This window comes from Neoarius graeffei, chromosome 7 (genome assembly GCF_027579695.1).
Source record: "Neoarius graeffei isolate fNeoGra1 chromosome 7, fNeoGra1.pri, whole genome shotgun sequence".
Classification (NCBI taxonomy): Eukaryota; Metazoa; Chordata; class Actinopteri; order Siluriformes; family Ariidae; genus Neoarius; species Neoarius graeffei.
Window position 1 is genome coordinate 98208082 of NC_083575.1, and position 13302 is coordinate 98221383.

The window sequence follows — 13302 nt, forward strand, 5'->3', positions numbered from 1 at the left end:
ATTAATTTGAAAAGTGTTTGTAAAATTTTTTTTTTCTGAAATATCATCGCTGAAGACTTTGTTTCCATCCGGACTTTAAAACCGTGCGGACCGATAGCTAAAGGTTTTTTTTAAATCACACCCGTATTTAAACAAAATCCCGCCTCTTGCGCGACGATTGACAGCAAGACTTCGTGCGCACGCGCTTTTCACTGATTAGACAACATGTACTAGCAAATGCTCGCGCGGGAGGCGGGAAACGCAGAGCCAATCACAGGCGGGCGCAGTCTGAGTAGCGGTGGGAAACGTAAAAAAAAAAAAAAAAAAAACCGTCTCGATGAGACAGAGAGAACTGGCTGATGTTTATCTGAGGAAAATTTTTAATTGTTATTTTTGGTGAATATGTTCATGTGAGAAAGGCTGTGAGATAAGTTAAGGTAAGTAAGGAAAAGAGAAAAGTGGCAGTAGCAGTTTGTTAGCTAGGTGTGTGAGGTAAGTTAGCTAGCTTTAGAGAAGTTGGCTAGTTTTAGACAGTGATTGAGGACTTTACTCTGGACACACACACACTCTGAGGTAATAAAGTGTCCTTATATTAGATCACATCAGTTTGACTCATAAAATGAAGCTGAGTCGTGTCTCTTAGTCAGTGAGTGGGTGACTAGCATTGACTAGCATTGGTTTTAATGGTGTTAATGATTGTTTCTTCCTCAGTCATGGCTGGAACTGTGAGTTTGGAGCTGGACCCTGTTTTCCTGAAGGGTTTGGGGTACCTGCACTCTAAGAGCAAAGACTCTGCGGAGAAGCTGAAGGCCCTGCTGGATGAGTCTCTGTCCAGAGGAAGTGATTCAGCGTATCGTACCTCACTGAAGGTCATAAAGCTCAACATCGTGTTCCTGACACTACAGTCACATCGTTATCACTGTTCACATCTCAACCATCATCTTCTCCTTTTGTACAGGAAGCCGAGCTTTCCAAAGTGTCAGTACCCAAACTGATCAAACAGGACTCCAAATCAGTGTCCACCTCATCGTCTTCGTCATCATCATCATCATCATCGTCGTCTTCCAGCAGTAAATCCAGCAGCTCGGAGAAAAGCAAGAAGGAAGGAGAGAAAAGACCTGCTGAGAAGGTGAACAGCTCAAAAACAGTTATTTAATTGCACAGTAATATCTCACTTATTTCAGTATTATTGGTATTAGTCACCTTTTTGTCTTCCTCTTATCCAGTTTTCACTTTGAGAACTTGAGTGGGACTAAATGGTTCTTAAAACAGCCCACAATTTGGTGTCACCAAGTTTTGTACATTTTGAGAATTTTGCTTTTCTGAGATGTTCTTTAGTAAGCCAGATTCCTCATCAGGAATGAACAGTAAAAACGGCAACATAAAAGACAGTGATGGTGTCTAAAGGCTGGCTCATATCATATAAAATCATGCAAATCAAGAGCTTCAGTTAATGTTCACTTCAAACATGGGAAAATTGTGATCTCAAAGTGTGCCTTTCTCTCACTGTGGTATGGGTATTGGTTTGATCCAGATGGACTGGTTTGAGTATTTCAGAAGCTGCTGATCTCCTGGGGTTTTCACACACAACAGTCTCTAGAGTTTACACAGAATGGTGCCAGAAACATGGAGTGAGTGAGCGACAGTTCTGTGGGTGGAAACAAACGCCTTGTTGATAAGAGAGGGTCAGAGAAAACTGGACAGGGGTGGGTTTCCCAAAAGCATCATAGCACCAAAATCATCGCTAAATGTTAGCGCGAACATCACAATGAACACACACTCTCCTAGTTAAGATGCTCTTAGTGTTAAGAGGCTTTTGGGAAACCCACCCCAGATTGGTTCAAGCTTTTTTGCCAGGAAGGATATAATAACCCCTATAATCACTCTTCACAACTGTGGTGAGCAGAAAAGCATCTCAGTATGCAACAGCAGAACACCACATTGGGTTCCATTCCTGCAGCCAAGAACAGGGATCTGAGACTCAAGAACAAGTTCCTATTAAAGTGGCCGGTGAGTGTATGTGTACTGTGAGTTGGCCTAGTGATTAGCCTGTTTGCCTCTCGACCAGGAGATCGTGAGTTCTACTTGCGCTCAGGTCATACCAAAGACCATCATAAAAATGATACCTACTACCATCTGGCAAGGCACACTGCAATTGAGGTATTTCACCTAGTTTTTTTTTTTTTTTCTTTTTTATCAGACATCTAATTTTTGGGTTTGTTTACCTGACATGTTTCGACGTACAACTTCCGTCTTCCTCAGAGTGTCACCGGATGTTAATTGGTGACGCATCTTTTATCAGCTGCTGTTTCTGAAGGCGTGGCCTTCCTGTCTGGTTTGACAGGTCGGTCACGCCTTATACTGTCTGTTCGTCCCCTGCAAGATGTGACTCCAGGTATGGGAGAGCATGTATGCTCCCTCATCCCGGTTGATGGTCCTCGGGCTTCGCTTACGGATCTCTATGGCCTCCCTGATCCAGCGCTGATGTTTGTTATCTTGTCAGGAAGGCCACGCCTTCAGAAACAGCAGCTGATAAAAGATGCGTCACCAATTAACATCCGGTGACACTCTGAGGAAGACGGAAGTTGTACGTCGAAACATGTCAGGTAAACAAACCCAAAAATTAGATGTCTGATAAAAAAGAAAAAAAAAAAACTAACTATATTTCATATAAGACATAATGAACGTAATCGAAAGGAAAAGAGGTATTTCACCTGACGTCACAGGGTCACGTGACGCCCTGGTGTCCGCCATCTTGAACGGCAAGCTACATACTAACGCTGCAGACAGAGAGGGAGAACCAGCTTGAAAAAAAACGTGTTACAGACACCTAGAATCAATTAATTTGTCAGTAAGCGCTCTATAAATAACTATGGTGTTTGCTTGTTGTGCTGTGGGCTGCCACAACAGACAGGGACAGCGTGCAGGACGCTCCTTTTACCGGTTTCCTACTGACCCAGACAAGAGGGCCAAATGGATTGCAGCTGTGAAAAGACGAATGAGCCCCCTAAAATAAATCATTTAATTTTTCCTGTTTTCTCTGTTTACCCTGTTCAAATCAAATCAAATCAAGTTTATTTGTACAGCGATTTTAACAATAAACATTGTCGCAAAGCAGCTTTACAGAATTTGAACGACTTAAAACATGAGCTAATTTTATCCCTAATCTATCCCCAATGATGAAGCCTGTGGCGACAGTGGCAAGGAAAAACTCCCTCAGACGACATGAGGAAGAAACCTCGAGAGGAACCAGACTCAAAAGGGAACCCATCCTCATTTGGGCAACAACAGACAGCCTGACTATAACATTAACAGTTTTAACAGGTATAGCCCTCAACTGTCCTCATGGGGCCGTCCTTCACAGGAGCGGTGCGATAAAACTCCGACCAGACACAGGGCACCAGGATGGATCAAGCAGGTCCGAGGGGCAGAAGAGGCCAGCATCTCAATCCCAGGATCAACATGTAACTCAGAGGGACAGATGGGGGGAAGAGAGAGAGAGAAAGAAAACACAGGTTGTTAGGTATGCCCTAAAAATGACAAGTATTAAATCTGTGTGGTAGGCTCGCAGAGACGAGAGTCTTTACATCAGGCATAACACACAATGGCATGTTAATATGGTAAAATATATCATGACCTGCTCTGGCTGGATGCTTGATTGGGTGATGGGAGCACACTCCTCAGCAATGATGAGATGCAGATGGGACCCTTAGGGCTGGCCAAGACAATTCAGTTACATTTCACCGGGTCTGGGACATGCGACAGAATGTCTGACGGCCGATTCCCTGCAGGCTACGATAGCCAGTCGAGGTCCCCACCGTCTCCACCAAAAGATTTCCTGTTGACTCCATGTAACTCAGAGGGACAGATTTGGGGTGGGGGGGGGAGAAAGAAAACACAGGTTGTTAGGTATGCCCAATGTCACCCGAATAAGTAGGAACAGTATACATATTGCACCGAGTACAAGCAGGGACTCCGGCAACTAACTATTGGCCCTTTTCCACTACCCTTTTTCAGCTCACTTCAGCTCGCTTCAGCTCACTTCAGCCCGACACGGCTCGCGTTTCGACTACCAAAAACCAGCACGACTCAGCTCGCTTCAGCCCTGCTTAGCCCCTAAAACTCGCACCGTTTTGGAGTGGGGCTGAAGCGAGCCAAGCCGTGCCGAGTGAGGTTGGGGGCGTGAGCAGACACTCCCCTGTGCACTGATTGGTGAGGAGGAGTGTCCTCACATACCCACACACGCCCTGCGAGCGCGCTGGGATCTGTAAACCCGGAAGAAGAAGAATTACGAATTGCGAGAATTTCTGAAGCCTTATGCGCCTCGCCTCATCTATACGCTCTTGCCAGTATCTGTCCGCGTTGTCGGCGACAACAAGCCACAGCACCAAGACCAGTAACACTAACGACTCCATGTCCTCCATGTTTATTGTTTACTATTCGGGTCGTGAGACTACCGCTTAAAAGCTCACTGAATCAGTGACACAGAGCATCGTGCACGAGTTCGCGGAGCGCAAGGCTCGTCGTATGCCCTTCAAATAATGCGCGCAGTAGGCTATTGATGTTTTATTATGAGCCATGTACAGTATGTCACCTAATGTTTTTTTGTTTCTGAGTTACATGTTCGTTTGAAGGACTTAATGTACAAAATAACATACTTGCACCCCGTAGTGTTGAAATTGGTAAACACAGTGCATTCAGTGAGGTTTGCACCGCCCTCCTTTTATTTCTGACTCTTCCTGTCACCGTTGCAACCTCTGAGCGCTCATTCGTATGCCCTTCAAATAATGTGCGCAGTATAGGCTATTGATGTTTTATTATGAGCCATGTACAGTATCCTAATGTTTTTTGTTTCTGAGTTACATGTTCGTTTGAAGGACTTGATGTACTAAATAACATAGTTGCACCCGGTAGTGTTGAAATTGGTAAACACCGCAGTTGCGGACATTTTGTAGCCTAAAATGATGTTATGATAAGCTTTAATAAAGGGCCCGGTCATTTGCCCCGCCCCCGGCCCGACTCTCTCTCTTGACTTGTTCCGCCACTGTCACTGATGTCACTGTTTGCGCTGCTTAACGACATCACGTAACGTCCACCCACTTTCGCTAACTCCACCCAATGTGTCCACCCACTTCCAGCCAGCACGGTTCAGCGCGGTTGTAGTCGAAATGCAACTCCAACAGCCCCGCTCAGCTCGACTTGGCACGGCACGGCTCAGCCGCGTTTGTAGTGGAAAAGCGGCATATGACAGCATAACTAAAAGGGGAGAGCCAGAAGGTAACACAGGCATGAGGGAGCCCCGGGACATAAAGCAGCCAGCCACTACACCGTCAACAAACTCGAGTGAGCAAGCGAGTGGGGACTGACAGCATCCATACATCCCAGTTTACCAAAACACTCTGTCTGAGGATCCTCCAGATCTACTCCTTTACCTCATAAACACCATTAACAAAAGGCTTGACTAAACAGATATGTTTTCAGCCTAGACTTAAATGCTGAGACTGTGTCTGATTCCCGAATATCACTTGGAAGGCTGTTCCATAACTGTGGGGCTTTGTAAGAAAAGGCTCTGCCCCCTGATGTAGCCTTCACTATACGAGGTACCAGCAGATAGCCTGCACCTTTTGATCTAAGTAGGCGTGGTGGGTCATAGAGGAGCAGAAGTTCACTCAGGTACTGTGGTGCGAGACCATTTAGTGCTTTAAAGGTCAATAGTAGTATTTTATAATCAATACGAAATTTGATTGGGAGCCAATGCAGTGTGGATAAGACAGGCGTGATGTGGTCATATTTTCTAGTTCTAGTAAGGACTCTTGCTGCGGCATTTTGAACTAACTGGAGCTTGTTTATGCACTTATTGGAACATCCAGACAGTAAGGCATTACAATAATCCAACCTGGAGGGAACGAAAGCATGAACTAGTTTTTCTGCATCATGCAATGACATTAAATTTCTTATCTTTGCAATATTTCTGAGATGAAAGAAAGCTATCCGGGTGATGTTATCAATGTGAGTTTCGAATGAAAGACTGGGGTCAATAATCACTCCGAGGTCTTTTACTGCTGCACGTGAAGAAACAGAAAGGCCATCCAGAGTCACTGTGTAATCAGAAAACTTACTTCTAGCTGTATGTGGTCCGAGTACAAGTACTTCAGTCTTGTCAGAGTTAAGCAGAAGGAAATTTATAAGCATCCAGTGTCTAATGTCCTTAACACATTCCTCAATTCTATTAAGCTGGTGTCTCTCATCAGGTTTTGCAGAGACATACAACTGTGTGTCATCAGCATAACAGTGGAAACTAATGCAATGTTTATGAATAATATCGCCCAGAGGTAACATATATAGAGAAAAAAGCAGTGGACCCAAGACAGAACCTTGTGGAACACCAAACTTTACCTCGGTACGTCTAGAAATATCACCATTTATATCAACATACTGATAACGATCAGTTAGATAAGACCTGAGCCAGGAGAGGGCCGTTCCCTTAACTCCCACAACATTTTCTAGTCTATCCAGAAGAATGGAATGATCAATGGTATCAAATGCTGCACTAAGGTCAAGCAACACAAGTAGCGAGACACAGCCCTGATCAGACGCCAACAGTAGGTCGTTTACTACTTTAACCAGAGCTGTCTCTGTGCTATGATGAGGTCTAAATCCTGACTGATACATTTCATGGATGTTATTCCTATGTAAATATGAGCATAACTGCTGTGCCACAGCTTTTTCAAGGATCTTGGAGATAAAGGGGAGGTTTGATATTGGCCGATAATTGGACAGCTGACAGGGATCAAGGTCAGGTTTTTTAATCAGGGGTTTGATAACTGCTAGTTTAAAGGATTTGGGTACATAGCCAATCATAAGAGAAGAATTTATTATTTTTAGAAGCGGTTCAATTACTCCAGGCGTTATCTGTTTGAATAGATGTGTCGGTAAGGGATCTAGTACGCAAGTTGAGGCTTTTGATGTAGAGATTAATGAAAGTAATTCAGTTTCTTTTAGGGGAGTAAACCATTCTAACTGATGATCTGATACAGTTATATTGTTAACTACAAGGTCACTTTCATTGTCTAACCTTAAATTAGTAGTTTGAATTTTTTGTTGGATATTCTCAATTTTGTCATTAAAAAAATTCATGAAGTCGTTGCTACTACATACTGCAGGTGTGCATGTGTTGATAGTGGACTTATTCCTGGTTAATTTTGCTACAGTATTAAACAGGAATCTAGGATTATTTTTGTTATCTTCTATTAGGGAGGAGAGATATGTTGATCTCGCAGCACTAAGAGCTTTTCTATACTTCAGGAAGCTCTCCTTCCACGCTAATTTGAACGCTACCAATTTTGTTTGACGCCATTTACGTTCCAATTTTCGAGTGGTCTGTTTTAAAGTGCGAGTGTCATCATTATACCAGGGTGCTAATTTTTTGTCTCTGACCATTTTCCTTTTTAGAGGAGCTACATTATCTAAAGTATGGCGGAATGTTGACTCTAAGCATTCAGTTGCCTGATCAAGTTCTGCAGGGGCTGACAGTGACCCAATCAAAGTTGATATCTCTGGGAGATCATTTATAAAGCTCTGTGCAGTAGTTGACGTGAAAGTACGTTTAATACAGTAGCGTGGTGAGGTGCATATATTATTACTCAGACATATCTTGAATGAGATGAGACAATGATCTGAGATAACTTCAGACTGTGGAAGTGTGACTATATTGTCTACGTTTAATCTGAATGTTAGTATTAGATCGAGGGTGTGACCACCATTATGGGTCGGTCCTATGACATTCTGATTAATCCCGACTGAATCTAAGATGGACACAAACGCTGTTTTTAAAGGGTCTTCTGGGTTATCGAAGTGAATATTAAAATCTCCGACAACTAAAGCTTTGTCTAAGGAAATAACCAGATCTGAGATAAAATCTGCAAATTCAGAAAGAAACTCAGAATATGGCCCCGGGGGCCTGTAAATAATAAGCAATGGAATTAACTGGGTAGACCTATTTTTCGAGGCTACATACATTATATGAGTATGAAGAACTTCAAATGTATTAAATTTCGAACTATGCTGATATTTTCGGGGGGTCCCTTTTTTTCCCTTGGGGGGGGGGTGCTTGCGCTTGTCTCAGAGCGTGGATCTTTTTTTTTTATATTGAAAGTATCAAGTCATTACAAAACAAGTAGATAAAGTGACATCAGACATAAAATGCAATAACAGAGGCTAGAAAGAAACGGGACAGAAATAAACAGGGAAATTACATAGAAAGAAAGAGGAAAAAAAAGAAAATAAAAAGAGTGCAGATCTCCAAACACATGAGAAGCCTCTCTTACGCACATATCACACGGACTCCACACACGCATCGCGTCTGAAGTCATAACTCATCAGGGGAAATCGTGTCCGCATTGGCATGTTCAAAAAACAACCTCGCGTCAACAATGATACCACACGCAAGAACAAAAAACCAGTCAGGCTACTCAACAACCAACCTGGCAGCAGCAGTCGTTGTCAAGTAAACACAACACTTCGGATATGCAAATGCTTCCCGTTCCGCATGATTGCTATGTCAATAAACATCATTTTGCCAATATTTTAGAGACCCCCCCCAACATTTCCCAAATCATGTTTTCAAGGGATCTCATGTCTGTTTCAGGGGATCTCGGATCCCCCGAGTAACAAAACAGTGTTGTGAACATAGCCTACCTTGTACCGTTTCAAACTGCTGGGGTCATCCTTCATCAAACTGTTGACTTCTGTCGACAACCTTGGCTCCATACCAAGGCTGGGTACAGTGTTTGTGATAAAAGACAGATCCAATTTAACACGAATCACAGCTTACTTTCTTGTTAAAACGCGCAAAGGTCTCCACCATCTCATACTGCCTTGCACTGAAGGACTTGAGCGCGCCGTCCAAAATGGCGGCATCACGTGACTTGGTCACGTGGGTGAAATACCTCAATACAGATGTGAGTGGGGAAGTCAAACTCTTGCTGTTACCAGAGGACCCGCCCCCCACTGTAACCCTAGCTGTATAGGCAAGAAATGGAGATGAGTGCTGCACCCATACGCCTTAAAGAGTTGGTTACTACTGGGACAGGAGACTGCCTGGGAAGACCAGATTCTGGCATAACAGGGACTTTGACTTTAGCCTAGGTCACAACCGGACGTACGATTTTTTTTGGCTGTGCGATTTTTGGTGTTTCTCAAATCGCTGTTTTTTTTTTTTTTGTTCGTGGAGAAAGACGCACGTTGGCCGTAAGTTTGTCTTGCAACCTGAAAAAACATAAGCGCCCGTAGAGTTTGTTTGACATGACAAAGAACCTCTGCGGCCGGTCTGCGGCCAGTCTACGGCTCGAAAATCAGCACGTCACACGCGCGCCCTCTGTGCGTTTCTTGCGTTTTTTGCATGTAGACCGGCCGCAGGAGCACGTACGGCCGGTTGTGACCGAGGCTTTTGAGTGTATGGAGCACTTGCATGTGACGTCACAGCCGATCCAGATTATGACAGACGCCATCTTGTCAGTCAAACGCCATATTTCCGCCTTCTACTTCTGGTTCTACTTCTACCTTTTCTTCTGGAAAACCCTACTATATACAATTCTACTACAACGGCTGCGGCTACAAGCTCTCCCTACCTGTGCACGTTTTTTATGTTTTTTGTGTGTATTTTTGCATGTTGTTCGTCTGTACCGGACTTCAATATCCACTACAACCGTATGGACTTACTGGACATTGGTTTCCAGCAGAAAATGACGGTTTGTAGCGATTTCCATCGCATGCACAACATTCCGGACGAGGGAAAAAAAAAAACATTCTGGACGAGATAGCGAGACCAGCGGGGTCTCCGTGGATTGTTATCGGAAGCAAAGCGAAGGAGGCGGCGCCGGGAGAGGAAGCAAAAGCGAGGCTGCAGAGCGGCCTGTTGACTAAGCTCAGAAAACAGCCACTCAAACCTCCACTGCTAAGCCTCTACCTCTCCAACGCCAGGTAAACAAGACGGACGATTTGGAATTACCTTATTGTATTCTATAATCAGCTGGTCAGTGCTATACTCAATACTTAAGTGACTTACCCGTCCAGTAAGGATCATTTTCTTGTTTACAAGATGCCACATCTGAGTCGCTGACAAATCCTGAATTTCTGTAAAGATAACTGTCCAGAGATTTATAAGCACGCAGTGCTTCACCACTGAACAGCGAGGGAAAGTTGATGAGGTAATTATACACGTCCGGGTATTCCGCTGGCAGTTCAAAATCCACTGACACGGTCGTGAAAACTCCGTCCGGAAAGCCATAAGGGTCACTAATCTGTAGATTGTTTATTTTAGACATATATCGAGTTATCTGTTCATTAGAAAAATGAGCCGTGTAGTCCGTCGGTTGAAATTGATCCATTCTGTACACGAGTGCAGCAGTATTCAGCTGTGCTGTTGACCGACAAGATGGCGGCTGTGTACTTTCCGGTCACGTGACTGCAAGATCTCTATAGGTGGTGAACTCCATCCACATGGAGGAGACAGTTGTGATGTTGGTTGATGATATAAATTCCTCTGTCAAAGGGAAGACTGGACCTTGCTCCAAAGGCACACACTTTGTATAATTATGTAAGTTGATGTGTTAAGATAAACCTTGATTTTCAGCGTGGTTTGTCCTGTTTCCTCTGCAGGTGAGGTTGGAGTGTGGAGATGCAGGTGATCCACCCAAAAAGCCACGTCTGGATAAAGCAGAAAATCGCTCATCGCCCATTGCCTTCCAGACTAAAGACATTCCCATGGGAGACTTCAGCTACAGTGATGAGACCAATGCTGATGTCTTCGCCATGGAGATGGGATTAGTGTGTGTCGTGTGCAGGTGCGTCACGTTCACCCTGCTCTAGTGTTCACGAGGAATGTCTGAGAGAAATCCTACTGCACATTCAGTACCAGTTGTTAGCGTAGCAGTTGTCCATGTGCCTGACCTGGAACGTCCGTCTCTTTCTCATTAATGACAGACAGATGACGGTGATGTCAGGGAATCAGCTGGTGGAGTGTCAGGAGTGTCACAACCTGTACCATCAGGAGTGTCACAAACCTCAGGTGACGGATAAAGACGTGAATGACCCGAGGTTGGTATGGTACTGCGCACGCTGCACACGCCAGATGAGGCGCATGGTGAGCACACCTATAGCCTTTACTCCTCTATCACATCATTTAAAAACAACACTTCCTCAGAGCTAGGGCTCGACTGATACATCATCATCATCACTGAGATCCTATTGGAAAGTTCCATTTATAAACTGCACACTGCAGGCACTAGGGGGCGCTAATCACTCACACTTCATTTGTAAAGTGCTAAAAGTTGATGTTTTAAATGTTTGTTTTACCTTTATGTTATTTTATATTTACACTGAAGAAATTCATAACGATATCATTACTGCCATAATTAACCTAATGTCTAAAATATAACTAATTCAACTGGCTAATAAAGAGAATCAGAATTTTTTGCTCCATAAAATCTGCAGCACTATTTTTAGACACCTTTTCTGTGTATTTGTGTAAACGCCTCTGCCTGTGGTCAAGCCTCGCTGTCCACATTTTGTCTTTTTTTTCTCACCCTTTTATGGTGGTTAAGCATTGTTTCTTCACTTTTGAACACTTTTTGTCAACGTTGGTGTATTAATGGTGTTCTTGTTGTGTGTCAGGCTCAGAAAACGCAAAAGCCTCCTCAGAAAGCAAGTCCAACTGTAACCTCGGTCACGCCAGTGGTTAAAGACCCGCTGGTGAAGAAGGCGGAGCTGAAACCCAAACTAGACACCACAGGATCTTTTCAGGCCTTTAAGAGGACAGAGGTCAAGGTGAGGACAGAGGTCAAGGTGAGGACAGAGGGTCTGTTATATGATATACTGAGATCTTTAACACTCAGAGTAGCACAGAGCTGATGAACAAGACTCTTAAAGTACGAATAATAATGAAGTACATTTCTGCTCAGTGGTTCAGACCTTAAGTCCTTTTTCCTTGGAGTTTGTAAGTAGCTGTTAATATGATGTTTATTCTGTATGGTGTGATTTTAATATATTTTAAATAAATTTGTCTTTGTGTGTCTCAGGCGTCCTCTGCGGCACTTGTGAACTCGTCCAGCAGCACATCATCTCTCCCCTCCGGCAGCGCCCTCACGGGCTGGGCTGCCTTCACCAAAACCTCTGCTTCAACTTCCTCCGGAGCCAAACCAGGCCTGGCTAAGCCCCTCCCCTCCTCTACCAGTTCAAAGCCCATTGGTCTGTTTGCGTTGGGGACCAAAACACAAACAGGAAGTGGAAACGGGAACAACGGTGGTAATGGGAACACGGCGGCCCAGCTGAAGCCGCCTCCCCCTCTCACACTGGGGAAACCTGCTCTGAGTCGTTCCAGCAGCGGAGAGAACCCAGGAAAATCCGGCTCCTCCTCACCCGGGGCGAGTGGCTCCAGTGGTGCAGGGGGCAACGGGGCAGCGGGCGGCTCAAACGGGGGGGCCAATGGGGGCAACAGCAGTAGCGCCAGCAGCAGCAATAGTAACGCTCCCAACAGTCAGAAAGCATCAGCTGACGGTAAAGCGCCAACATCACAGGAGTCTCAGCTCAACGCCATGAAGCGCCTGCAGATGGTGAAGAAGAAAGCAGCGCAGAGGAAGCTGAAGAAATAACCACACAGCACAGAGGGGGGAGGGAGATTACAGTCTAATGAACCGATACTGAGGAAATTATCACAGAGAGAGAGAAGACAGGAAGTAAGTTGAGAGGGAGAGACACAAACGACACCAAAATCAGAAATGAATAAAAAAATGAACATCTTTTAAAAAAACAACAGACAGGGATAGACAGATTGGAAAAAGATGGAGAGGAAGGGCAAATTAGAAAAACTGAAATAGACAAATTGATATAAAGAAAGACAGACAAGTACATTTCCTGTCTGTCTGTCTTTGGACATATCAACAGAGACTGATGGACAAACAGAAATAGGAAAGACAGATATAGAATGCAAAAAGCCAGAAAAAATAAATATTGTAGACAGGTAGAAAGGAAAGCATTATGCCAAATTAATAATAGTAAGAATAAATCATCTCAAAGAAAGAGCTAAAGATGGGGAGAGACTGTCAGGTGGAGGAGCTTAAATGGCAAATCCCAAACGAGTAATAAATGATGATGAGACAAAAGGAAATACAGTTCAGCACTAATACTTGAAGGTGTGTGTAGACTCTGCTTGTGTGTGTGTGTGTTGCGCTCTGTGCCTCGTAAAGCAGCAGCACTGATCAGCTCATACTTTAAATAAACACCTTTTAATAAAACAGGAAATGTTGGCCTGCTATCATAAAGAAC

General features: G+C 44.1%; 1 protein-coding gene across 3 annotated transcripts; it reads left to right on the forward strand.

Annotated features, from left to right (window-relative positions):
• The first annotated feature begins 287 nt into the window (after positions 1 to 287).
• On the forward strand, positions 288 to 13271 carry ints12 (integrator complex subunit 12). 3 transcript variants are annotated; one of them, XM_060926651.1, is made up of 7 exons: positions 288 to 416; positions 691 to 848; positions 938 to 1108; positions 10639 to 10823; positions 10963 to 11122; positions 11653 to 11823; positions 12057 to 13271. In XM_060926651.1, exons 2-7 carry the CDS (start codon positions 693 to 695, stop codon positions 12627 to 12629), a joined length of 1416 nt encoding a protein of 471 aa, XP_060782634.1. In that variant the 5' UTR covers positions 288 to 416; positions 691 to 692; the 3' UTR covers positions 12630 to 13271. The 3 variants fall into 3 exon arrangements, with proteins under 3 accessions (XP_060782634.1, XP_060782637.1, XP_060782636.1); XM_060926654.1 differs by having other exon boundaries at positions 11653 to 11805; XM_060926653.1 differs by lacking the exon at positions 288 to 416 and adding an exon at positions 423 to 552.
• The last annotated feature ends 31 nt before the right edge of the window (positions 13272 to 13302 follow it).